At 42.6% G+C, this 27,604-nt stretch overlaps 1 protein-coding gene across 2 annotated transcripts in view; it reads left to right on the plus strand.

Annotated features, from left to right (window-relative positions):
- The window catches only part of CREB3L2 (cAMP responsive element binding protein 3 like 2), a 75,098-nt gene that overhangs the window by 38,712 nt on the left and 8,782 nt on the right, over window positions 1-27,604 (plus strand). The window contains exons 2-9 of one of the 2 annotated variants that reach the window (XM_082280268.1): window positions 440-656; window positions 12,414-12,580; window positions 14,178-14,265; window positions 16,013-16,194; window positions 16,849-16,995; window positions 18,688-18,746; window positions 19,877-19,945; window positions 26,905-27,004. In XM_082280268.1, the coding sequence (XP_082136394.1) occupies window positions 440-656; window positions 12,414-12,580; window positions 14,178-14,265; window positions 16,013-16,194; window positions 16,849-16,995; window positions 18,688-18,746; window positions 19,877-19,945; window positions 26,905-27,004 (1,029 nt within the window). The remainder of the gene's footprint in view (window positions 1-439; window positions 657-12,413; window positions 12,581-14,177; window positions 14,266-16,012; window positions 16,195-16,848; window positions 16,996-18,687; window positions 18,747-19,876; window positions 19,946-26,904; window positions 27,005-27,604) is intronic. The other variant, XM_082280269.1, reaches the window with a different exon arrangement.

The following is a 27,604-nucleotide window of genomic DNA, read 5'->3' on the forward strand; positions in this document are numbered from 1 at the left end:
GCTACAGTGAACATTAACCCCCTATATTCTATTCCACGCACAAAATGTTCAGGTGATAGCTCCTGCAGGATCTTTCACTCTGTCTGGGAAAAATGTGCTTTCCCATTTTTGGTGTCGCGCTGTAGTGTGTACCTTTGGTGTGGCAGGAGGAGGCTGCTTCAGGACATGAGTACCATGCTTCCATTTCCCATTTTTGTTGCAGTTTAATGACAGGCTCTTCTGTTGTAATGTATGCCTCTGAGAGGACTTTTGTTCTAGCTGTAGCTCTTCAGCTTGAAGTAGTGATTGGACAAGGAGGTTGTTAGGGCTGGTAGATCCTGCTGCTGACTGGCACGGATGACCAGTGCACATATAGAATTGTTCTGATCTATTCTCTCCCGTGGTTGGCATGACAGACAGGCAAGGAGGTAAACTTTCCCCTGCCTTTTTGTCTCCACAGCACTTCACAGAGTTCCTGGATGAATTTTCACCTGATGTCCTAGGCCAGCTCTTGAATGATCCCTTCTTGTCTGAGAAGAATGAAATAATGGAAGTGGAACTGTCTCCGGCGTCCCCAGCGCCCCTGATCCAGGCAGAACACAGCTATTCCCTCTGTGGGGACTCTCGACCTCAGTCTCCCTTGACCCACATCTCTACTGATGACAACTTTAATGAAGGTACAACACGCTGAGCCCATGTTCATTTGTTGTGATGATGCAGTAACGAAATGTTCCTGGTGGAACTGTAGCTGTGGAAAATGGTGATGCATAGAAAATGATGAAAACCCATAGCATTTTTAACAGTTATCTGTAATTCAGCAGTTATAAACATCTGGAGGGGAAAAAGGGGAAAGACAAGAATGGTGGGAGGAAGAGATCCAAGCTGCTTGTTCTGGTGTGAAGTGGTTGTTGGAGGAGCAAGACCATGAATATCTGGTAACTATAAGGAATAATTGCAATGTCAGACTTTAACTCCTAATAATTAGTTTATGTCTTCACCATTAGCTGTACAGTACAAAGCAGTGGAGTGTTAAGCTGCATTACAATAAAAGGGAGAGAGATTAGTGCTTGTGGCTAAGCACTGACAAGCTAAGCTGTTTGTGAAGATCCACCAGACAGGTCTTCAAAGGCTGACAGTTCTGTAGTCCCAAGTGCTCTGTTGGAACAAAATGAAATCTGTTAGAGATTTTACAAGAGGACAACTAATAAAACCTGTGAGAAGGATTTTCAGTGTGGGACAGGGGTTTTGGAAATGACTGGGAAACATCACCTGCAGAAAGTCTTCCATTTTTATATTTCCTAGCTGTTTTATGTGAATATTTTAAAATTAACACATACAGGAGATATTAATTGTGGCAGGGAAAAAAAGAAGGAGCATGAGAAACCAAGCTTTTCTGGAAGTTAATAGGGAGAAGCTTCAAACTAGGCTAAAAGTGAAGGGAGTTTCCTTTGGGGAAAATTCCTGAAGAAATTCATACTGCTGAGACCACTGTAATAGAGCTGTAGTCAAATGATGTTTTAAAAAGCCAAGAAACATTAACAAGTGGGTTTAAAAATAGCAAATGAATGGAAAACATTTCATCTTATGCTCACTCTGCAGAGTGTTTCATAAGAGAGGAGGAGGAGAAGTTGTTCTTGGTATTTGGGATTTTATTTAATCTTAACCCCAGAATCATGCCCACAACCTTTCCATACCTGTTGACTTCAAAACAGTGAAACTCAGAGAAATACTTAAGGAAATTGCAGTATTAGAGTGAACATGGCTGTCTGATAGATGTTCAAAGGCATCACCGTGATGATTTTTCATTCCTTGAATCGGTGAGAGCAGGAAAAGAGGATTTTGTGGATGGCAGTACTGCAGGGTTTGACACTGGCAGTTGAAAGCATCTCTTATTAAATAGTGAAGGTGCACAGTGCTCCTGACAACTCTGATGAAGGCCAGTTCCCTTGGTGGAGTAAGAGGACAGATACTGGGAGCACCAGTGTCCTTTTGGGGACCAGAAAGTAGAGGATATGGAGGTGGAGGTCCATGTGCTCCAGCACCTCCACCTCTATCTCTCTGCTGCTGAGGAACTGGGAGGGGTTTTGTGGAGTGGCAGAGGCCGAGAGACACATACAGAATGTCCAAAAAATTTACATTCTCCAAATACCCACCCCAATGGGCAGATTGGTGAGCTCTTACAGCTGTAGTGTTTTCATGCTTTTTTCCATGGCAAGGCTTCATGATTCTGTGGTGGTTTTTGAGGAGTTGCATGGAGGCTGAGAAAAAGGCCAGCTTTGTTCAGCACACGATCTTCAAGACAGGTTTAAGCCATTCAGTGTCTATTTCTGTCTTTTGTTTTTTCCCAAGTCTCCCAAAACCTCATTGAAAATGTTATTTAATGTTTCCTCTCAGCCATTATGGTGGTGCGATTGGTTGCTCTGACTCCATTTTCCTGCCCACTCCTGCCAGGGAACGAGTAACTTCTCCTGTGAGCTGTTTCTTGCTGGCCACTGCCTGGCCATTACCATAATTTCTGCAGCTGCTGAATTGACCTATTCCTGTAATTGTAAATCTTATATAAAGTTTTTCTAAAAGGAGCTAGAACTGTAAAACCTATGAAACTCATAAGCCTGGGTTTAACTTTTCCGAGAAGTCCCGTTAAGTTCAATGTGAGAACACATTTAAGTGTCCAGAAAATCAAAGTCCAAACACTGGTTTTCTCTACTTACTCTTCTGACTTTACTGCATTGAGGCCATTTCCTCAACTTTGTACAGAATAACTTTCTTGAATACTTGCAGCCTGTTGCTAGTGTGGGGTCTCTGAAGGTGTCAGTTTTAAAGCACATGTGTACAAGACATCTGGCATTTAGTTATTTGGGTTCTCTCCATGATGAGAATCTATTCATAGGTTCAGTTTTGCATAAGCTTTAAAGATACTAGAGGGAGAGGGTTTTATAGGCTTGACCTGCCTGGTTGCAGCTGGCTGATCACTTTTGTTTGCGTGAACTGGTGAATAAGGCATATGGCCTGGGGAAGGCTTCAGGCTGCAGCACAAAAAAGGAGGCTGTGTTCTGTGTACCAGCTCTCCACACCAGCTGCACTGCCCCATCTCACCCACCAGGTTTCTGCTTTCTAGTTTTGAGCCCTGGGGTTTTTGAAACAACTATAGAGTGGCTGTGGAGAAGGACAGTGGGTAGCTGTGGAGTGGAAAATGCTCTTGAAAGGACATGAAGAAGCTGGGAGGGCAGACTGAGCATATGGCTGATGGGTAAAGGAGATCTCTTGCTGTGCATCGCAGCCTTTTGGGGCACAGATTCACTTCTGACAGTTGTAAAGAAATGGGGAAAGAAGCCTAATTTTCTGTTACGGTTGGTGCAGGTTTGTCTTCAGTTTTCCAGTCTCTGCAGCCTTTTAGCAAGGGAGGGCTGTGGGTCAGACAGCCAGGAGCAAGGCAAGACCCAAGTTTCAGCAGGCACTATGGTTATCCCCCTTGTGACTTGAGATGTCAGTGTAGGCTCCTTCCCTGCCCTCCCATTGATCTTGTTAGCTGTAGGCACAGACTTTGGGATAGTGGCTGTCCCGTGTTTTGGACATGTGAGATACATAGGTGGCAGCTGACTACAGGTAATACTGAGGGGCTGGTGTGTAAGCAGGAATGTGAAGGCAGAGCCTGCAGCATCTCTGTGGGGCTCTTCATCCTCTGAGATCAGCTCAGGTGCTGGAGGTGTTTCGTGGTGGGTGTATGTTTGATTTTTCTGGTGTTTTTTACTTTGTGAGCCTGGCAGGGCAGAGACAGTGGACAGCTGATCAGTCACTTGTATGCTGTGTCTCCTCAGATTGTGCCTAGGCTGGGTGCATTCCTTTCCCAGTCCCCGGAGGGCTCTGCTTTTGAGACTAGTTTGGGTCCCCACCTACCCCTCCTGTTGGTGCTTTCCTGCTCAGGAATGCTTTGAAGTTACTTTTGGATTTGAAGAGACTTGTCTTGGCTGAAGGTTTGACAGACTGATTGCTGAAATGGTGTGTTTCTGTTTTACTCCTGGCTGTGCCAAAACTAGGGCTGGCCCCAGACTGTAACCTGTATTGTTACTGGGTTTTTTACTGCTGACGTTATGTTTTTCTGTAATGTGCTTTTAAAACTTGAATTTTCTTTTTCAGCTTTTAAACTTCAAGTCCATCTCCCTACATGGTTTGAAAAAGAAAAACACAAATAAGAAACCCAAATGAACCAAGCAAAACCCCAAAAACCATGGCTCCCACTTCTCCGGTGCAAGTAACCCTTCAACATTAAATCCAGCCCTCATGTCAGGCAGGGCTATGTGCACAAAAACCCTAGCTTAGGTATGGAGTTCACAAGCAGTAATCAGTGTCATGTGCTGTCTCTGCATAGAGGCATCTCTGGGCTTGAGGCTCACGCTGGTCTTCATAGATTTTGTATGTAACCATATGTATGCACACATATAATATACATGTGTGTCCATGGTGTATATGTAAGTCATAGGAGTTTTATTATTTATAGTAGGTTATATTACATACCCTAGTTTTATTTTTTTATATAGCCTATATATAGAGAGGTATGTCTAGTTTTGTCTTTTCTCCAAATACTGAATCAATGCACTGTGAACAATGAAAATGGGAATCTCCTCTGCCCTGACTTTAAAGAAAACAGAAATGAACAAAGAAATTCACTTGTGCTTTCAAAAGTTGCTGTCAAAGCCATACTGATAATTTTTGAGAGCACATTCCTGCAACTTTTTTTCTGTGTCTGTTTTTTCTTTTGTGTGTTTATTTAGGTAATGAGGAGAAAGCCATTTAGTGGGAATGGCCTGTATTTGAGTGATTTTTATGTGGAAAGGTAGCAGTCGATCCTTGTCACCATATACAGTTTTAAACTCATAGAACATGCTAGGTTGGAAGGGACTCATCAGGATCATCAAGTCCAGTTCCTGGCCTTGCACAGGACACCCCAAGAGTCTCACCAAATGCCTGAAAGCATTGTTTTGTATGAGAAAAACTAAATTCATACTAAAGTATGAGAAGACTTTTGAACTTTTATATGTCCAAGGTCCACAATCTCAGTAGGTCACTCTGTATCAACCCTGTAACTCCTAGTTGAGCAGCAGCATGTCTGAAAGATGTTAGTTTTGATTTAGAGGTGGGCATTTACACGGTTACTGTTAATAATTGTCAGCTTTATTTGCAGTCTGGCCTCCTTTAGCTTCCAGTTCTACATAGATGAGATCTCATTATAGCCTTTGTTCCTTTTAAAGAACCATCTGCTCTCTGAAACCTCTTTCTCTAGGTGTTTGTAGGCCATGATTAAGTTCCCTCTTGATTTCTGCTGGGATACAGTCTAAATGAACTGCACTTCCTTGGTGTTTCCCCCTAGGTGTGGAATCTTCTGGATCTTCAGCTGTTGCCATGCCTTTCTCAATATAGGGACATTTTCAGTTTCTTCTCCAAACTCTTTGTCAAGTGACTACAGGAACTGATTACCCAGGAATAGTTTCCCTCATGATGCATATTATGGGAATACTCCTCCCACTTCCAGTGCTGCTGTTTGTGAGACCAGTGATCTCATTTTTTCTGTAGTGTTGCACTGACAGCTTGTGCTCACTTAGCTATGCACTGTGAGCATCAAGTCCATTTCATGTGTGTTGAAGCCATAATACAGATCTGCCTTCACAGCATCTGTGTGGGGTGTGAGGAGAAAAATTCAGACATGAGAGAAAGAACTGTTTTATTTGACCACAGTGCTTCTGTGGATAACTTTCGCATACCTTAAAAGAAAAAAACCATAATCTTATATAGGACATTAATGGTATCCAACTTTAAGGCTGTAAATCCAGCTACCACCTCAGTCTGTTCCTGTCTCCCATGTATATGTGGATGTGTCTTTGTTTCTATCTTAGTAACTTTGATAGTGATACAAATTACCTGTGGGTTTTTCATGGACTCCACACTGGTCAAAGAGGGGGTGCTGATACGAATAATGGTAATTTGTTATGAAAACAGCAATTTCTGCTATGCATTGGAATTACTGTGTGTCACTGCTGCTCATCTTTGCCCCTTTATTTAATTTTCTCTCCTAGCACTTTAAAAAGGACCCCAATGTTTGATAGTCAAACAGTATCTCTCTTGTCGCAGCAGTTCTGAGGGCTTCGGTTTCATTATTTGCGGTGGGAGTGTGTGTGCGCACTGGGAGGGGGAAATGCCATCTGGAAAATCTGTAAGAGGAGCTGTTTGTTGATGAATGTGGGCTCTCACCTCCCAAAGCAAAGAGAGGCAGAGGTAGTGGCGTTGGAGTTCAGCATTTCAGGCATAATAAACAGGGCTTATGTCTGACAGGGAGTGTTATGTGAGGCCAGAGCTGGGCACTGAGAACCATCTGAACCCAGAGGAAAGAGAAGGAAGCAGTTATTTCTCCAGAAAGGTTCCAACTTGCCTTTGGGAGACTGGAAAGGCTCAAACTGCAAAGCTGGGGCACTGAGCTTCCTTCCCTGCAAGTGGCATGTCCAGCAGCATGCCCAAAATCTGTGCATCAGCAGAGGCCCTTTTGGGTTCATGGTGAGGTGCTTCTCTGACAGATCAAGCAGTCATTGCCCCCACAAACAACTAGTGAGCCTCTTCCTAGAGGTGCTTTCCCCTTGCAGTTAGCTGGCTCCCAGATGACAGCTGTACGTCTGTGGTGGTGGAGAGCTAGTGAGCACCCCTGGATCCTACTGCTCCATGTGGAGAGAAAATGCCCTCAGAGGGAGGATTCGGGTAAGGACTGAATGTTTATCAAAAGGCCAGCTTTGCAAACATGGGTCCTTGGTACAAGTTTAAGCACCATCTGCGTCAAAGTGTATAGTTACCATGTGGTGAGCTGAGCCTGAGGCTGCAGATGGTCATACATGTCACAGCTGTGCAGAAGCCAGGTGGGCTGTGCCTCCAAGCCCTGTGGTTCGTGGTGACAGTGTAACGTCTGTCATGCACCAAAAGGAATTAGTTGAAGCCCTGTTGTTCAAATCTGTGACACAGCTGAAGAGGGAGGTTATTTAAATACACTTGGCTGGTGAACACTTTGACTCATTAGGGAACTTCCTGCATTACTGTTCAGAGATGGCTTTTCTGATACCTGTGCAGAGCACTTTGACTGATAATCTGCTGTGATCTCCTTAAATTTTTACTTCTGTTTTTCTCTAAGTTATTTTATCTGTTGCTTGAACAGTGAACTTTAATGAGGAGGCAAAAGCTGCCTCTTAATTCTGGTGATACAGATAATATGCCTTGATGATTCTAGACATCTTATTTGCACACTAGTTTGAAATGACATTCAGTGCATGCATCTGTTTTCTCTGATGGAGATCTGCAATGGTGGTATGGGCTTTTGTTCCCCTTAAAGATTAGGTTCAGTGATACACCTTCATGTGGGTTGTTTACATAGTGGTGCTATCTCACTTCTTACTGCAGGGGAAAAAAAAAGGTGAAACCCATGTTGTTTTTCTGGGTACTTGCATTCTCTCTACTTGAGAGGAGTGAGGGCGAGATGCAGAGTGCATCTCTCATTTATTTAAAAATGCACAGTAAATGCACATGCAGCTTAATTATCCAGCATTAATGTCTCTGTTTAATGAAGAGTTCTGAAAAGAATGTGGGAAGCAAGGGACACCATTTTAGTTATCTGGTAAGTTCTGTTTCTCTGTACATCTGGCAGAAAGGGTGAAATTTAGTCAATGTTGGAGAAGATTTACGTTTTCACAGGAAAGGAGGTGGTGTGTTGGACAAGATTGAAGAATTAGTTGAATAGAAATAAAGAAAGGAAAGCAAAACTTCCTGGGAACTCTGATATTAGAAAAACTACTGTTGAAGTAAGCATTTTTGACCTTGTGTATGAGGTATGCAGTGGAAGATGCACACTGAACAAGTCTGCAGGAGAAGAGGCACAAGATTGATGACAGAATAAGCACACAAAAGCTTTCTGAAGAAATGTAATTTTAGTCTTGGACACAGGAGATCTTAGGTGCATGTGTCACAAACCCTGGGTGGCTGTGATGAATGGGTTTTTTGGATGCCTGAGTTAAAACACTGATGTTTAACTTGCATCAGTGGTAGATGCTCACAGCCCAACCTGAAAGCTCGATGCACACTGTATTTTGATCAAGTGTAATAACAGGGCTAAATTATCTGAAAAATCCAATTCCAGTTGTTTCCAGTTGGCCATTTTAAATTGCTGGTTACTTTTTGGCCTTAATCTCTCGATCTCACTTGAATTTTCAGCTCCACTGTGGAAATGAATTCAAGTTGTGGAGTGTTTCCCTAGGAGGGAATTAAACCCATGACACCCTGTGGGAATAAAATTTGAATTGTATTTGGTAAAGGAGAGGTGAGGCTGTGCATGTGACAGTGCAAACAACAAAGCATGGAATATCTCCTCAATTCGTGAAGCGTCATGCATTCTGCTTGTTGGATAAAGCATGGGTTCTGTAGAGAAATTGTTTGGTCACATTATTAAAACATTCCTATTTTTAGGTGTATATGATGTGCAAAAGGACAATGAGTTAAGCATTCATAGTATTTCTTAATAGCTGGGTGCTTTGCAACATGAATGTTCAGTTCACATGTGCAATTTACCAGCACCAGTGCATTGCACGTAGAAGTGTCAGCTGGGATTTTGCTAAGTACTGTGTAGACTCCCTAAATTACAACATGTTCCAGGTGCCAAAAGGCCTAGCATTCATGGACTTACGAAAGTGTAGGTAAAGGCGAATGCTTCCGATCTAAACAGTCATTGCATGATAGAGTTCTGGGATTTGTAGGAAATTGCAGCTGGGGAGAGAACTGGCAGCCAGGATCACTTGTTCAACAGTGAACTGTTCTGAAGCCTGAGAAGAGATTTTTAACAGCCAAAGTGACTATACTTAGGATGTGTATTTTCTTAGTCATTTGGATAGCTAAATCTCTTACTTAGTCTTTCTTCTCTCTATGTCTGAATGACTTGCGGTGTATCTTGTTTTACCTTAGAGGATGCAGTGTTGCCCTTTTCATATTTGTCTAGAATTCGTACCATCACGAAGACTATTTTCTCAGCCTCTTTGTTTGGACTCTGGCTTAAATGTTCATGTGTAACTCCTGGATCATGTCAAATATAAATAGAAACACCTCTAACTTCTTGACACCAGTCATTTTTTCTAACCACAGTATGTCTTGCTTGGTTTGGAGAAGACATCTCCCTTTTCCTCCTCTGGGTCTCTTGAGCCAGCCTCTGTTGTCCTTTTCATTTCAATATTTCACATGCACCTTCTTGCTTGTTCTCATTATTCCATGAAACCTCTCTCATGGTTCTCTATAACCCTCTATCAGAAATACTCTTGTCTTGGAGGGTGTGCCATACCTCTCTGTATGACCACTAATCTATTAGCCTGCTCCATTTTTCCTCTTTGCGTAAGTTTTTCTGGTTTTGTGCTACGTTCTCAAGGGCTTTGGGAGAAGGGCTGCCACTCTGCTCTGCTAGTACAGTGCTTGGCAGAGTAGACTAAGCTGCTAAGGAGCTATTAAAAGAATAAACTAAGAATGATTTTCAGATAATGTCAACTTGCTGTGCTCAGGAAGAGGAGAAAGGAGAGTGGGAAATATCCTTGCAGGTCCCTTGGAGCAGAGGAGAGATTGTTGGTGACTTCAGAAGTTAGAATGTTGTCAAAAGAAAGTAACTTGCAGCGCAACACTCCCTGATCCTGGTAGCGAATGTGTACCAGTGACTTGGAAAAAGTCGAGGGAGGAGAGTATCAAGGTGAGATTTGACCAGCCTTCCATCCCTTCCTTTCACAGGATTGTTCATCTGGAATGACAGCTGTCACCATGGATTGTAAGAGGCAGTGTCAAAAAAGTGTCAGATGCAGTTTTTTGGAATTATCTCATTGTTAAACTCAGTGTGTTGCTGTCGCTGGAAACTATCTGTAACCCTACAAACTGGTTAGACTGGCATAAAGCCTAGGATAACCCTGAGCAGTTTATGCAGATCTAAGTGGTGATGGCAGGGATGTCAGGTTAATCAGCAAAGTCGGCCTCCAGAGGAGTAAAATGGTGGGTTCCAGAGCAGTGAAATGACCAGCCGAAGGCCAGCATATCTTGCTGTTTTAGAGTAGCTGAGTATTCGTGATGAGTCTGGGGATTAGAGGTGATAAACATCATAAAGTGCAGCCTTAGAGGACATGCCCTGTTTTGCTGGTCACCCATGGCTGGATTTCTCTTCTACTTGCATGATGACACAAATTTGAGAAAATTTAGGCCTGATTACTGGCTTCTCTAATAGCTCTCATTTATCCATGGCCTTCACAATAGTGCTGCTCCAGGGGTAGCTTGACCCAGAGGTGCAAGAGGCAGCAAATGGAGGCTCTGCACAACATGATTGTGGGGCCAGTTTTGACACAAGTTATCCAAACACGCATTTGCAAGTTGCATTTGCCAAGGGATTCTGGATTTCCAGGCAGATATCACTTTAAAGGTTTTACCTGAATGATGCACACACAGCAAGCTGGGAGGGAGCTGTGCTTTTGTGTTTGTGAGTAGAGAGGCTCAGGGAGGGTTGAAAGAGAGCAATGTCCTCTCTCCTGAGGAGGTAGACAAGCCTACCTCTTTTTTTTTTCCTAAATATTTCTATTTTTGCATTTTTGCATTTCCCAGGAAGCTTTGGGAGTAAGCTCTCCAGAAGCTTAAATATGGTGTTTAGCCCTTGCTCTGCAGTTAAATCTGGCAGAGCTGGGCTTGCTGCTCTTGAGTTTCTGATTACAGGATACGTATTTTTCATTTTTAATTCCTTGGTGTGTCTTCACCCAAATTACCTCCTTCCTTGCCAGTGGTGGAGGTTAGGTCCCACCACAAAGTAATTGCTAGCACTGGAGATGTACATTCTTCTCCCTTCTTCCAGGCACCCAGCTTCTGCCCATCGCCTGTGTGTGTGGTCCTAATAGCAAGGACACACAGCAGCACAGAGGCTGTAAGCCCACTCTTATTTTTGTTACCTGTTTGCAGCTGAACTCTCTTGACATCTCAGCAGCTTGATACACTCAGCTGTGAATGAAGGGTCTTGTGCAGCCTTGCAGAATGCTGGTGGCACAGCCACAGCCCCATGGCTGCCTCCCAGGATGTTGGTGCAGCGCACAGTTAATTCAAATCTCTGTTGCTGTTCACAGCGTATGTTTTTGCTCTCTCTGTTTGAATTTTGTATATGCAGTAAAGACTCTGTATGAAGGCATAAGAAAGCTTTGAAAGAAAGATCAGCACTCTTTTTTCTTTTATGTATATTTGCCTTCAGATTCCAGCTGCTCAGTTTAATGGATACACCTCTCACAACTACTGCTCAGTGGCAGCAGAGGACCGTGCCACATGCTGTTGGGATGAAGTGCACCTGGTGTAGGATATTCTCCTGCAAGAGGAGGGAATCTACATGAGTCGAGTCTAGCAGCTGGGATAGGAAGTTTTCTAAGGCAGAATTGCAACTGCCAAAAATGCATTTGATTATTTTGCATTTTTAAAAGGGGCTGTTATTAGCCTTGTGGAATTCTTTCAAAGTTTGAGTCTTTCCAAGTTCTTGATCCTCTATCGTACTTCAAACCCGGGAAAATAAGTCCTTTTTCAGCAAGTCAAACAGTGAATGGAAATGGAATGGAAATGCGGAGCTAAACTTACCATGCCAGCCTTCTTCCAGTTCTTGATAGTGCTGGGCAAACCTTTCAGCTTTGTCTAGAAAACAGTTGCATGGCTTTCTCCTGACTAGTGAGCTTTCAGTAAGTGGAGTTAGGGGATAATCCTGCCAACACGTGATGCACGTTTCCTTGCTGTTAGTTAAAATATGCATCCTGTGCTGTGACTTCCCAGAGGCTCTGTGGAGGAAATTAGCATGATCACCATGGCACTGGTGCTCCTGTGAAATCATCAAAGAATATTCTCTTTTGCACTTACTAGATGAGTCCTTGGGGGAAAAAAATGAAGTTAAGGGTGTGATAAATACTTTGTTCTTAAAAGTATAATCTCACCGTTTGAGCTATTTGCTGACTGCAAGCAGTAGAAGCAGCAGAAGTCTGGCTAAAGGCTATCTCTAGAAGGAGGAATAAAACTGAGTCAGCAGGCATTAGCCTGTTTAGGACATGCCTCCCTGGCTGCTTTACCCAGTGGTTTGTTTAGTCTTGTTCTGCTGCACATTAGCAGCTTTCAGCAATGTACAGTGATTAGTGCTCTGTGTCTTTCCTCGCTGCTCCTCTGTGTATCCTGGGGCTAGGATTAGGTTACAGCCCTGAAATGGCATGGTTGTCTGCATTGACTGAGAGCTGAATAGTAAGGGCAGAGTTTTGTTGATAGACTAAAATGTCTTCTGTGTTTGTTTTCCTTCTCTGGAGGAGGAATGACATTATTTTCATTTGTAGTCTTTCTGTCTCTGATCTAAACATGCGGTGTCCAATTTCCTTCCCTGGCAGGTGACCTGGAAAATGAGGAATGGTGTCTGGCTACAGAGTTTACTCCAGCTTCAATAAAGACTGAGCCAGGGCTGTGTGAGACATCAGGCCTTGCTCCCTCAGTCAGTCTCACCATCACGGCCACGTCGCTGGAGGGGGAACAGCCTGTACTACAGACAGATGCCCTGGTACTGCAGACTTTCTGTTCTCCTCTCTGCACAGTTAGCTGCAAATTCTCCTAAGGCTGCATACCAGTGTAGCCTTCTTGGTGCCAAAGCTTGGCAGCTCAAGGTGCACACTGCAGTCTGCTTTAATGGTTTTTGATGTTTGCTGGTGTCGCACTATTGCTGTAAGAGCTTGTGTTTCAAAACACTTTTCTGCATCTTCAGCTCTTAATGGATGGATATACAACTTAGTCTTCTATGCTAGCCCCAGAGCCTGGGGCTCTTGGGTTTTTAGAAATATTTGAATAGTTTCTAATGAACCAGTTGCACCTGAACTGACTAATCCATTTGCTCTATCAAGCCTGTGACAAGCTAAGTGTCTTTCATAAGAACTTGCTTTAGTGCTGCTGTGCCTTCCCCTAAGCAGAGTAAGACTCCTTGTTTGGATTGACTGGAGAGTTGCCCTGTGTGCCTGTGAAGTTACTTTTGCAGATCTGTGAAGCTTTGATATTTCAAGCTGCTGCTTCTTCCAGACCAACCAGCCTCATAAGACGCTTTGTGATGCCTTTCTGACCACAGCTGGAGCAGCAAGTGGGCATTCTAAAGAGCTTAGTTTGGCTCAGGAGAATGAACTGCAGCAGCTGGTGGCTCACCAGGTTCCCAGCCAGTGGAGGAAGAAGCATGGCTGTTGTCAGCCCCCAGGATGCAGTGTCAGCCCAGGCTGGAGGGAGTTGATATATGCTGAAGAGAAATATTTCCACTTGGATGTGGATCAGAAATATGTGCAACAGATATGATTTTGTGAGAAACTGAAAAAAGCTAAGCACAAGTTTCCCATAATTCTCTGTTAGTTTGAATGTGCTGTTCCCAGAATGTAGTCCTGCTGTAGCTTGGATGCCGTGATTTTCAAGGTATTGGGACTTACAGGTGGCTCATCGCTGTTGCATGGATTAGTTATACAGGTTACTGAGAGAGATTTTGGCTGCAATTAACCTGCTGGTGTGCCAGACTGGCTTCCTCAGGCCTGGGACTGTAGCACACAGACAGGCTCTGGACAACAGCTTGGCAGCCTGGTGCCCCAGCCCTGCCAATGGGGCAAGCCAGGTGTCTTCCAAACTTTAGTCAGCAGTGACTGTTGCTTTTCCTGCTCCTCAACAGTGTGAAAGGAACTCAGCTCCCAAAACCTGGTGCTCAGTGACTGGCACCTTGTTCTTGCTGCCAGATGACAATGGCCTTTAACAGGCTCTCCCCGGCTCCCAGGGGTGTTTCTGTCCTTGCTCAAACAGACCATGCAGTCTGGCAAATCCTAGCAGCAGCTCTGTTGCTAAGAGAAGCAATTTGAGTGGGTTACATGTTAGCTTTCAGTCTGAAATGTCATCTCTGAGGTGTAATCTTTTATTTTAGCTAAATATAGTAGTAAGAAAAGCCATAGTGGGAGTAGTCAGGGCAGTATTCTCTGTAGCCTGGTTTAGCAAACTGTGAAGCGGTTAAAGCTTTGCCTGTGGCAGAGCAGGAGGAGAGGAAACCTCTCCATTTATGGAGAAGTAATCCTTGTGTCCTTCTATTAAGATTTTTAAGATATGTACTTTAGGTTTTCATGCTGTTAATTTCTCTTTTCTAGATGAAACCACTGACCCAGAAAGTTCTTCCAGAGATTAAATTGGAGCCCCATGAAGTGGATCAGTTCCTGAACCTCTCTTCTAAGGAAGGTGTGTTAAATACCAAACAAAAATGTAGGCAGACATGACCAGAAAGCACAATAAATGTACTTCACCTTGATTAAATATTTGGATTTCTTGTTCACTGTGTTAGTATTTGTGCTGAAGCTGTTGTTTTCTAGGGATTCAGCTCAGGCTACTGAAGAGCCAGAGTCTCTCTGAGCTTTTATGTGGGCTTCTTTGTTTCCCCCCCCCCCCCTTTTTCAATTTGAAGAAAATGATCCCTTTTACTCTGTAGGATATTAATAATTCTACTGAAGGGATCTTGAATTCTTCAAGTACAGGATTATGTAGGGTAGAAAAGAAGTCAATCTGAGGAGACTTAAATAAGACATAGGAAACTTTACTGTTGACCTCTGATGCAAAAGCGGGATGTGAGCTTATATGAAAATAAAAGTTAGGTGAATCTATTTGTAGCATATTAGTTTTAAGAAAAACCATCATCTCTTTGTACTACGTTATAATGTGGGAGGAGGAGCAACAATCCGTCCTCTGAAAGCTAAACATAATTACAGCCAAGAAAACTTTGGAAGAGCCAAATATTTGGCATGAAATCTGAGCAGATAGCTGCATTTCAGTTAGAAACACTTGATATTCTGTTAGTGAATTCATTTCTGTAGGTAGGTAGTACAGCTCTAGGGAGAGAAGCAAATGATGTAGCAGGTGGATAAAGGGAGGCTGTATCTCAAGCCAGGATGTAGATTTGTTTGCTCACTTTGTGGGATTAAGGGCCTTTATGTTTTTCAAATATGTTTCTTCTTCTGCAAGAGCTAAGATGTGAAACAAAAAGAGTTTCATAGCTTTTTTTATTACTATTTTTCTCCCATCCTCCCTTACTACCCATTTGATCTTTTCAACTCAAATTTGCAAAGCATAACAGAAGAGGAAGGTGGCAGATTAGCCCTGTATCTTCCTATTTCAAAATCTAATTGCTGTAAATTTAGCTCAGAGAAAAAAAATGACTGAGTTATGGCTGTTTTGAGCATCTGCTAAATTGTCCATGCAATAAGAGTAGGTGAGACATGCCCCGTTTCTCTTGGTCCAGACCCATTTGGTCATAGGCAGCACTTTGCCTGCCAATTCTAGAGCAGGTTTTTCTGGCTGCAATTGGATTTATCTTATGGCCCTGGGTAGACAATTGTGGGAGAGGTTCGTGTGGTGGCTGCCTGTGCTGCTCCTGCTCCATCAGTGCATTGAAGCCTTTGCTGTCACTAGGTTGTCAGTCACTTCTCAGTTGTGCCAAACCATGTCCTTAGGAGGCCTTTCTCTCCTTCCTGATCATGTAACACCTTGGATGTGATCCCTTCCCTTGAAAATACTGGCAAATTGTTTAATCCACAGCAAAGTTAGAAAATACTATTGTTTTTGGAGAGAAAGTGTGCTGGCTCAGAGCCCCTCTGTTCATGTGGTTTCCCAGGAGCAGGGAACTTGTACTTTACATTATACATAAACCTCAAAACATTTGAAGAAGGAGCTGAAGTGTAGGTAGAAGTGACTGGAGCATATGCACAGAGCCCTGTTTTGTCTGTCAAACCTAAAGATAGCTGCTGCATTTCATTCCTTGTTTGGAGACCTACATGCTCCGAACCTTTTCCAAGTTGCCACTTTTGCGCGATGCATTTTTTTAAGCAGACGTTCCTAGTCTTGAAAACTGTGGTGGTGGTGGTGGTGGCTGTAGTGGCAATTTAAATTGACACTTTAAACCCTTGTGTTACCTTCTGTCTCTCTTGCCATTTAGCAGTGGATCCCCTGCATTTGCCTCCCACCCCTCCCAGCAGCCATGGCAGTGACTCCGAAGGAGGGCAGAGCCCAGCTCGATCACTCCCTCCTTCCAGCCCAATCCAGCTCCAGGCCACGGCTAAGGTTGCGTCACGCACAGCTTCAGTGCTCTCCAATTCCCCTCTCCTGACTGCACCACATGTAAGTTGAGCTGGCTTTCTCCATCATTTATCTGTGTGTCTGTTTTTAAACTTTTTTAGTTACTGGTTTTGGCAGAGATTTGCTAACTTTCTGTTGTTGTTTAGATGAATTCCTGTCTGGTCAAAACTGCAGATCCAGTAATTCTTGCTCACTGGTCTGTTCTGTTCCCACAGAGAACAGCATGGGCCTCTCCTCTAAGTTGAGACAGGGTTCACTGGTGTTATTAGCTTTATCCCATCAGGGACTGTGTTTTGCCTTAGGGCCCAGCCCTGCTGGGTTGACCTGTCTCTGGTAGATCTGCATCTGTCCTCTTGCCATGTCATTAGCAAGTGGTGATCTTTAGGGAGGGATTTTCAGTGGTGTTTCTCATGTATTTCTTTCCCTGTTTGAGCCAAAGACAGTTTTACTGTTGGCCTCAGTGTGTACAGAGCTGGGCCAAGAACCACTGTTTTGGGGGAATCCTGTCCCAAAGGTTCGAACTCTGAATAGAAGTTACCTAAAATGTCTTCCACACATTCACAATTGCAGGGGGCTGTTCTAGTAGGCCTAGTCCTCTCTGAAGGGGGGGACCTGCCTCTCTTCCCTAACAGCCTTTTCTTCTAGGACTGTGTGCACTTACTGTTTTATATTATTTCATTTCTATGACCTTTGAAGAAATTACAGGGGACTGGCCCTCTCATTCTGACAGAAGAAGAGAAGAGGACTCTCATAGCAGAGGGCTACCCAATCCCTACCAAACTGCCCCTGACAAAAGCAGAGGAGAAAGTTCTAAAGAAAATCCGCAGGAAAATAAAAAACAAGGTAAATGTTAGTTTTGCTGGGTAGTTCCTACTTGTCCTTTGTTTTAAAAAATGCTGCAGAATTCTGTAGTCATGGTCTGTGGTACTGTTGAATGCTGTAAGTTGTCTTTTAGTAAAGTGCTTTTCTTTGTTCCTAAACACATCCATCAAATTGTCTGTCACTGTGAGCGTGCCTCAGTGTAGGTATTTACCTGAGCCCATTAACAATAGAGTATTTAACAGGCAGAGTATCAAGTTGCTGTGGCTTGGCTCCGTTTAAAAACCAGTACAATTCTCCCCTTATGGTAGGCAAAGACCTCTGTATTCTTTGCATGGTGAGGAAGGTGTTCTTTTCTGTTTCCTGTTTTAAAATATGACTGTGTATTTCAGTGCACTAGTCTTTTGATCACTGAATTCAGTGACTTGTAAAGTTGATACCAAGGCTGCCAAATGGCCCTATAAGCCTTTTTTTTTTTCTCCTTCTGACATGGGGAAGATTCTAGTGATAGGGAAGAATGCAATTTTTTTCAGACCTGGACAGCTTACTTGTTCTAGAGGATTTTAGCACATCTTTTGTGGTTACTCTATTCTGCTGCTGGTTTTGCAGATAGAGGTGTAAATTTGTCCATACTAAATTGGAATTTGGTCTTTTAATGTGTTTTTTCAAAAATTCTTGAAGTGATGTGCATTTCATGTACCACTTACATAGAATCAGAGTCATTTATATTGAGGAGAAATCTAGAGGTCCTTTGGTCAAAGCCCTGGCTTGGAAACCAGGATCAGCTTAGAGTAGGTTGCTCAGGGTCTTGTCCAGTCACGTTTTACTGCCCCAAGGGGTGATGAGTCCTCTGTGTCTCTGGGCACCATGTTCCTATATTAGGCCACGCTTGTGGTAAAAACAAATAAATATAATCCCTAGTGTGTAATTGGAATTTCCTTTGCTGCAACTTCTATTTGATGTCTCTTGCCATTTTGCTGTGCACCTGAGAGCTCTGGCATCATCTTTGCTGCACGAGATAGTTGAAGACAGCCATAGGATTCCCTCCTTGGCCTTCTCTTCTACAATCTGAACAAGCCCAGCTTTTTCTGCCTTTCCTGAAATGTCACGTGCTCTGCCATGCTTATTATAGCAGTAGTTTGCCTCTGGGCTTGCTTCTGTACATCCAGAGGATTTATTTCTGAGTCATGGACTGTACTGCTGTACTCAGCTGTGGTTTTGCAGTCACTGAACAGAGGGAGAAGAGCTACTTCTCTGGACCTGCTACCTACAATCTCATTGATGCAGATCCAGCTTTGGTTGGCTGCTTTTCCAACAGGGGCATTGCTGACAGATGTTTGACTTGTTCATCAGGACCCCATGTCCTTGTCTGCAGAGTTGCTTTCTAACACATTCATGGGCTTTTCCTCTCCCAGATGCCACACATTGTCCTGGGATCATCTTTTAGTATTTGTCCTAGGATATTCTCTCCAGATGAATCTGATTTACTTTTTAAGGTTAGCAGGGGATGATTTTTTTCATGTGACTGAGAGGAGGAGTCTTGCTTCAGAATGTGGAAATAGATCAAGTCAGTGCTTTGCTTGCCAGGAATAAAAATGAGAACAAGACAGAAGCTTGAATCTAATAACACTGGGGCTTCTTACCAGTTTATTAATTCATCTCTGATGCTTTTGTTTTCTATGCAAATATTTGGTGTTTTTCCTCCTTTTTCCTTAGATCTCTGCCCAGGAAAGTAGAAGAAAAAAGAAAGAATACATGGACAGTCTGGAAAAAAAGTAAGCCAGCCTCCTTCCTGTTTCAAGCAGACCAATAGCACTAGTTGTGGGACTGGGAAGGGATCCAGCTGTGGATGCTGGGATGGTTCCATGCACAGAGTGCCAGCTGCCATCTCGTGGCAGTGACTGAGAAAAGGCCCTGCTCCTGGCAGCTGCTTGTTGGGGGGTCAGGATGGTGCCTGCCTGCAGCAGGTCACTAACGTGCCAGCAAGCCCTTCACACCTTAAGTTAGGCAGGACCAGCTGTATTGGCCTTTGCCTCAGGCAGCTGTGTTGGCCTAGTGGACAGGCAGTCCAGGGAAAGATGGATCCAGAGTGAATATATTCTGTCTTCTAGTGCAGATGGAAACAGAAATAGGAAGTGGGTGAGTCAGGACTGCCTGGGAAAATAAGCAGGACTCAGGAAAATAGCATGTGACCCATCGACTCCCTTAGCAAGCAGGAGGCAAACCCCCAGTTAGTGATTTATATTCCAAATTAATCTTTCTTCCAGGAGATGAATATTCTAGTATTACTCTTATGCAATTCACCAGATGGTTCTGTTAAAACCCTTGTACCATCTTTGGTGATATCTTTGATGTAATTTCCATTTTTTTCTTGTCTCTTTTTAGATCTGTCTTGCTTCCTCAGAGTTACTCTTGTGAAATTCCACCTCATGCATACCAGATATCAAGGCTATTTCTTTTTCCCTTTTTTCTTCTTGAAGCTATTCAGGATGGTCCTGTTTGTCTTCTTAGGAGTCACATATTGTACTTAGACCTTTTACGTGCCGTGTTATGACAGTTTTCTTTAGTTTGGGGATTTCCAGGGACAGTGTGGAAATGGGTAGTATCTTGGGACAGTCTTGAGCACAGTCTTTGGTCTCCTGGCTTATTAGCCCTCATAAACTTGAAATTTGAGGATCTGATTTCAGAAGCATGGCATTTGCCAGGCAACTAATGCAACTTTCGCTATGTGTTTCATAGCGAAAACTATGAAGTGTGATTAAATGTTATGACTGAAGTTCATTGGTGTAATGTTTCTTTAAATTTAGGCAAGATCATAGAGCTCTCAGTGAAAGCAAGTTTGCCTTGTTTTACAATCACTTGAATAAATAACTGATGTTTTTATATTTCATTGTGCTGTCTCCAGAGTTGAGACCTGCTCAAATGAAAACAGTGAGCTGCGTAAGAAGGTTGAAGTCCTGGAGAACACTAACAGGTAAGGTATGGAGATCACCAAACAAAACTGTAGCAGGATATTACAGTGAAGAGTGGAAATATGGAGGTTAAGAGATCAACTGAAATATGAACAATGGCTGTGTCTGATGGGCTTCATGTCAGAGAAAGATGTGGAATGCCAATTACTGTGACTGCAGTGGGATGTAAAACATGGAGATTTTGATGGCATGTCTTAAATTCTCTCCCTAGCCTGTGGTGTGCTTGAGAAACCTTTTAGCACTCTTCTCTGAGTTCTTCCACTACCCAAGGGAAAGTAATTAGAAATACAAAACAAACAAAAAACTACAGTCCAGCTCTCCCAGTTGTCTTTATTTAGTGAAATTTTGCCAGGAGGCTTTAACCTGGGACATGACACTTCCAGAAATTACAGTGCTAAAACTCAAGTCATTATTAGTTCCTTCTGCACTACTAGATGTCATTACAATTATTGTGCACCCTTCTAACCATCTCACACCCCAGAATTTCCTTCATTTGGAAGAAAAATCACCTTCTTGCTGCTTCATTTCTGAGGAAATGGGTGACTCAGTGGTGGCTTTTTCAAAGGACACATGGCAGAAGATGTTGAATAGCTAAGCTTTTAATTGGGTGTTAGCTGAGAGTGCAGTGTCAGTCCTGGCTTTTGCTCAGTGTGGCAAATTCCAGTGAGTAGGTACTAGATGAGCCCACTCTTAGCACTTTCCAGCTAGAGGCATTTGTAGTGATGGTGGAATATTACCATGGAACATGATGGTGACACTGAAGTGTGGGAGGAAGCTGGGTTTTGAAGATAAGACCCACAATCATGGAAAATGGCCCTGGAGCTGATCTGGCAGCTAGTGTATTGCTAATTGAGTGGCATGTGTTGTTTCTGATCTCTGGATCCAGTCTCTAATTTCATGAAGCCAGACCCTGTAGCACTGTGACTTGCTGGAGAGTGTCTCCCACACACTGCTCATGCATAAAGACATCTGCTGCTTTCTTGAAGAGAGCCAAGCCATTTCTGTGCCTCTTATGTCGTCCTCCAGGGTTTGACATAAAAGAACCAGGAATTATTCTGTAGGTGTGTAGTAGGGATGTCTCACCCAAAATCTGTCCCAGAAGGTACTGAAGCCAACTTCTCTTAAGAAAAGGTGCAGCTGTAGATTATCCACCTGGGGACAACATGTTGTCAACCCTGGAATTTTTCTCCCCACTTAAGATAAATTTGGCCAGCTGTTTTCACCTCTGAGCTGTTGAGGATGCACTCATGAGAACCAGCTATGTTGGTATTGTCCATTCTTTCAGAAAGGACCTTTAGCATCTTATCTATTATTTGATTATCTTAATTCTTTCATGCTAAATGCTCTAAAAACTTTTAAGTAAGTGATATTATCTCCAAATCCTTCATACTTTGGCCATGCGGGATGAGTTGCATTGTTTCCTTCCCACTGCCGTAGCATTGATACTGATCTGCGATCTCTTGCAGAGAAGCAGATGTTCATCCTTCTGCACAAAAATTCTTGTAATTCATGGCAATGCTGTTTTGGCTATTTACATATCAACTGAGTCTAAAATGTGCTAAGGCTTACATATGAAGTACTGAGGAAATTTGTTAAAGTGCCTGCTTTCATCAAACCTCAGTTTTGTAACATACCATATTATGAGGCTTTCACCTTAACTCCAAAAAGCCACTTTTCCTATTTACTGTCTCATTCAGAGAATGGTTCCAGGCCCTGGTTTAATGTACATTATCTACATCCTACAGTGAATTCAAAATGTCTTATTTCCTCACTGGTATTTTCACAGAACCTTGGCATGACGTCCAGAAACTGTTCATGTTTCAGAACTTGTCTTCACAGCATCCTATAGCTGGAACTTCCATCTCCTACATACAGTCAGGAATCAAAGTTCGGAGCAGTGGTGGTCAAAATTATTTAGTGTCAGTTTGGTGTGTCAGATGCCCAAATTTATATATTTAGGACTTTTTTTCTCAAAATACCTGGCACAGTTATGCAGACATGTATCTTATTTATTACGCCCAAAGCAGTGCCCTAGTTAACTTTAGTTGTAACTTTGAGTTTATTTCAGTAAAAAATGAAGATATTATTGAATATATTATCTAAAAGTAGATCTACAAACATCAGAGCTGTTCTTCCATTGTGAATGATTGTAAGAGTGGAAGAAAGATAACAGGAAAATAAGAGCTATGATTGTATATTAAAATGATGCATTCAAGTGTAGATGAAGACAAAGTTGGATTTTTACCTTGTTGAAAAATTGGGCTACAGCTGCTTACCTGAAAGTTCATGAACATGTATTGCTGTCAGTCAATATCATGTTTATTCTCAATCTAGCTGGATTGAGAGGAACTGAAGGGCAATTTCCAAAACATACAACTATTGAGCAGCAGTTTCCTTTCAGTATGTGCAATTAGATTTTAAGAGCATGCTATTCTATATATAGAAAACATTTGCATTGATAGGTACCTTAGACTTAAAGGAAACCCTGCTTGCATTTCAAAATCTGGCTCCAAACCATGGAAATGCTAGAATTTTTTTCTGATAAAAGTGTTCCTTCATTACTCTCAATAACATAAAAAAAGTTAGAAGAATCTTCTTGAAAGCCAGCCTTAGCCTGAAAATCTGGGTCCGAAAAGATGTAATGTCAAAGGTGCAAGTGTGGTTAAAAAAATTGCATCCAGGAACATTTCCTTTGGCATTCACACATCTTAAAAGACAAGGCAGGATCACGATGCCGGAGTCTTTAATTCTCATTACTTTGAGTGGGTGAGTGCAGCATTTTTGTTAACTTTAGTATTAGAACACTAGCATATGTTACCTCTCCTAATTTGTGTGACTCAATCCCTTAGAAGAAACCTGTCCAAGTTCCTTCCTAGGCAGTTTTCTCAAAACTTAGGAAGCATGTTATGGCATGCATATCTGTTCTGCCTTACAGCCACGAGTGAGCCATTGGTTTGAGTAGCATCTAAACATGTGGGACACTGCTCTCTTAGAAAGCAGAGGGTGTGAGAAGAAGCTGGCACTGGGTAGTGAACTGAGTTGTCCCAGTCACCAGCAAGGCTTGATCCACTCACATTTTGGCATGGAGGCCAAAGGCAGAAATTTCCAGTGATCCAGAGGGTTGCAAACATTCTCTGACACCAGCGTTGTTTAGCTGGGAGCCAGGTCTGTTTGGGCTTAAAGACAATTTTGAATCATCTGGTGCTGGATATGATGTGTTGAAAAGTGCTCTTGCTTCTCACTTTTGTTGAGTCTGTATTTGTAAGTATATTGATGATCCCTTTTCCTGGAGAAATGATAGACATAGGATCCAGTGCATGTGTGGTTGAGAGTGTCACACATGGACAATGCATGCAAGTGGCTGCCAGAGTTGCTCCCATGGAGTAACAAGTAGCCAGCTGTGTAGATCTGCACTAACAAGCACCTTAAAGGCAGCACTTTGTAAATAAAAGTGGCATATTCTTCCATTTCTCCAACTCCCAGTCATCTAAAGATCAAGTTGCACATCAGTTTGACCCACCAAGGGTTTATCAGCACCAAAGCTGCCAGACTTCACTGACTTGCTTGGCTGTTTTTTTTATTTGAGACTGGTAAAGTAATTTACCAAATCATTTTCAAGGAGTAAAGGATCTAGGTTTAAGCTGCAGTGAGGTATCTTGCACTTAAATTCAGGCCACCCTTACAATATTTGACAAAGCTTGGCAGCCCTGGAATAAATCCTTGCTTTCAGAGCAGCAGGACATTGGCTTTCCTGCTGAAACATCCTTTATGAAAAATTGATGGAGATTTTCTTTGTAATTCAATTGACGAAAAGTATGGATTTAAGTGGTCTTTTACTTAAAACCTTACTTTGGAATTTGTCCTCTTTCCTACAAATGGGACAGGCAGAGGAGGAATCTGTGTAGAGTTAAAAGACAGAATGATTTTTCTCTCTCCTCATCAGAATTAGGTTTTGTTCCTCACAGAATGGGAACAATTCTCTAAAAACTTTTGATTAAGACGAAGTGTTTGGTGTCCCCTAGAAGATGTCTTGTTTGGTTGGTTTTTTGTTTGTTTGAATCGATGTTGGATTTTAAACAGAAGTATTGACTCGAGGAAGTCTCCCAGGTGGTTCTGTAGTGAAACTTCTCTCCTTAATCAAAGTATCACTGGGAGCAGAGGGGAAGCCTTGATTTGGTCCATACTTTGGTAGTGAAGAGGCCTCTTCTGAAGATGAATAAAGACATCACAGGCAGACCAAGGTTGCTGGCAGTAAGTGAAGGAAGTGCAGGAGTCTTCAGTCGCTTTACAGCTTTCCTATCAGGTGCTTCCATTGGCAGGGAAAAGCGTGAAAGCACGGTCACACCTCCTATGGAGGTGACCCTCTAATTGAATATCCCTGGGAAATGTGTCAGACACAGTGAAAATAATCCCTGTGGGTGCAAACCCCCTTAGCATGCTGTCTTGGGATAGCATTTTTTCCTGTTAGGACTTAGCCATAGGCAGTGTATTCCACTAAAAGCATTTGTGGCCTTTCTACTGCTATTTAGAGGGAGCATCATATTTTAGGAAAGTCCTTGTTCTGCTGGGCAGAGATTTTGCCTCTCATGGTCCAGATCATCCATGCAGCTGTCCAGTCACAAGCTTTTGCATGGGAATCTTTTTGACCTCAGAATCCAGATTTCCACCATTCCAGATTCAAATAGAGAATAAAAGCACCAAGGAGTGTCCCATTTTGGATGTGGCAGGATAAACTGATGTCATCTCTGATTGAACTTGTTTCTTGCTCTTCCCTTGGTTCTTGCTCACAGTTTGCAAATGCACCTGTATCCTGTCAGCTCCAAACACTGAGTCCTTGTCTGTTGAGAAGAAAACAGTAGCTCTGCTCAAACAGATAAATGACTTGGGGAAGAAAGACATTTTAAGTGAAGATAGTTGGTAAATAAGGTGGAGGATGTGTATTGGAGACCTCAGAATACCTGCCTAATTATACTTTCCAAAGAGACTGTTTTGTAATCAGCTCTCTGGGCCCACTCTGCCCAACAGGTTTTTTAAATCGAGCATAAAAAGGCAGAGATGAGCAAAATGAGGAGAATTGCCTCTTCTCTGTTGATTTCCTCACCAGCCATTAGCTGTTTTCTCACTGACGCCTCCACAAAAAGTGGCAAGAATGATCAGCATTTCAAGGCTGCTGCTGCTGCTGCCAGCCCCCGAGCTGAGGAGGATGAGAGCTCCTTCCTCCTCACTCTGCAGAGCTGTTCTGTGTCGAGCCCAGTGAGTCAGGCCTGAAAAGGGGGAAAGATTTAGTCTTCCAAAATAGCACTGAAAGTGAAAGTTCAGGGTTAAAAGGGCATTGCTGTCTAACACAGCTGGTGGCACGGGGTGGGAATACTGCGTGCAACGTGTTGTGTGCCAGGAAATGATGTGCACAAGTCTGGTGAACCCCGTGCCATGCAGTGGATGTGAGGAGGAACTGGGGAGAGGTGCCAAAGGGAGCAGGGAATTAGGACGGTCTCATTTATGTGATGGACACTGTTTGTATCTCTCAATTTGCCTGTGGTCTCTGTAATACTGAATAAAGGATTGAATCGGGCACATCGCTCTCCTTTTTTAAATACTGAGCTGCAGAATAAGCCATGCTCTCAAGAGCATGCAAGACATCCTTTCTTAATAAGTTGAGAAGGATCTGCTGGCCCAGATAAATCTGTGCTGTGAGAATGCCTTGTGCTCGTTTCAGAATGTATTCCTGAAGACCTTGAATTCATTAAACCCTAATTAGCGATGAGCATTGGTGATTTAAAAAATCTATGAAAATAGGCAGACCAGTGTATATTGAGCTGTGAAGGCACCTCTGGGTTTGTCCTACAATTAGCTTTTAGCCAGTTTGGTCTTAAAATACTCCTTCTATTTTCTCTGACATCCTGACCTTGCTTCTTGCTTTAGCTTTTGACGTAACAGCCTCCAAAACTGTTGTCTGGAGTTTCTGTGGGGTATCCTCCAGAGTAGGTTGTGAAACTTACAGAAGTGAAAAGTAAACTTGGAAACAAACAGCAAATTTAACATCTTGATATAAAGTTATACTATATTTGTGTTAAGGACAGGCATTTGGGTTGCTCCTTGATTGTTAAGAAAACTGCTGTGAAAACCCTGTATTCATCATACTTTGAGATCATTTCCCATTTAAATTACTTGTATTCTGACTGTAGTAATTGATGCTACAGCAGAAAAAGAAAAAAAAACAGAAAGGCTCTGCTGGTCTGGGACTGTTGACTCCATCCATATGGGAATTGTCATTATGGTTGGGACCTCTGAAAGATACAATCAGAGTATCCACTTGCAGCATCTGCAATTTTTGTCAACTCTGCAGTTTAACAAATAGCAATAAAGTGTTTTATTTAATAAATGAATGTGACAAATGAGGTCTGTGCCTATGTCTGGTTTTAAGACATTCTCTTTAGAAGTCATTCAGCGTGTGTTCTAAACCACTGAACAGCAGGTTTTTGGAAAAAGGAGGTAGCCCTATACCTTGATAACCAATGAGAGCAGTTATAAACTCAATTCTGCATCTTTAAAAATAATGGCAAAATTCCTGCTGAATTCATGACACAGTCAGGGTATATATGCAACTGGTCTCTTGCATGTAGAGCAGTTTCAGTTGTTAATGTGCCATTTCTTATAGAAACACTGAAAATACAGTTTTTATTTATAAGAACTTACTGAAAGTACTAAAGAAATAATTGTTCAGGGACATCAGCTGAGGGAAAAGCAAAAGATCTTTTTGAAAGTTTCAGTGCTAATACATGTAAAAACTTCATAAAACTAAAAACATTCCTTGCTAGTGATTTCAAGGAGAAGACTTTAACCATTTCTACCTTATCCTAAATGCTGTATTATTTCCATGTGTGGAATTTGAAACAAAAAGCAATTTAACCAACAAGCAGGTCAGTGTGTGTGATGCTTGTCTGTTGTCTTTGCTTTCCAGAACACTTCTGCAGCAGTTGCAGAGACTCCAAGCCATGGTTGCTGGCAAAGTGTCCCGCTCGTGTAAGGCAGCTAGCACACAAACAGGGACCTGTCTTATGGTGAGTGTCCCTAAAGCTGGGAACTGTAAGGGAATGAGAATCTCTTTCCACTCCTCAAAGGCACATCTCTTGTTCTGCAAAGCCTCTCAATGGCAAATTTGCAGCCTGGGGAACTCCTTTTTCATGATTTGACAATTTTGAGGGAGGTGAGACTTGTGACTGATGAAGATTAATGATTGTGTGAAGGTACTAAGTTCTGAAGGAGACTGGGCCTGTGCTTTTGGTTGGGTGCTGCAGTGATGAAAGAAGGAGCAATGCTCCTCCAAGTAACCCAGTTTATGATTTCCTGCAGTATAATATGTGGGAAATGGTGTCTAGGGTTGTAAAATGAAAATGAAGGGTGATCTTTGAGGCTCGGTTCTTTTGATACCAATAAAAATAAACTTGCTCAAGCAAATCAAAATATGACTGAGGCTGTAAATCTACCTCTGTCCTATTTCAGTAGTAGTAAAGGTAAGAAAATTAGTAGAATGAAACATTTCCTTTTCCTTCCTTACACTCATCTATCAAGTTGCCTTTATACCTAAAGTGCTGCAAATTGATGGAAATCATTTACAAGGCCTAAGCTGTTCTCCCAGTCTAGCCTCACTGTCACTTGGA

This window comes from Coloeus monedula, assembly GCF_965178545.1.
Source record: "Coloeus monedula genome assembly, chromosome: 4".
NCBI lineage: Eukaryota > Metazoa > Chordata > Aves > Passeriformes > Corvidae > Coloeus > Coloeus monedula.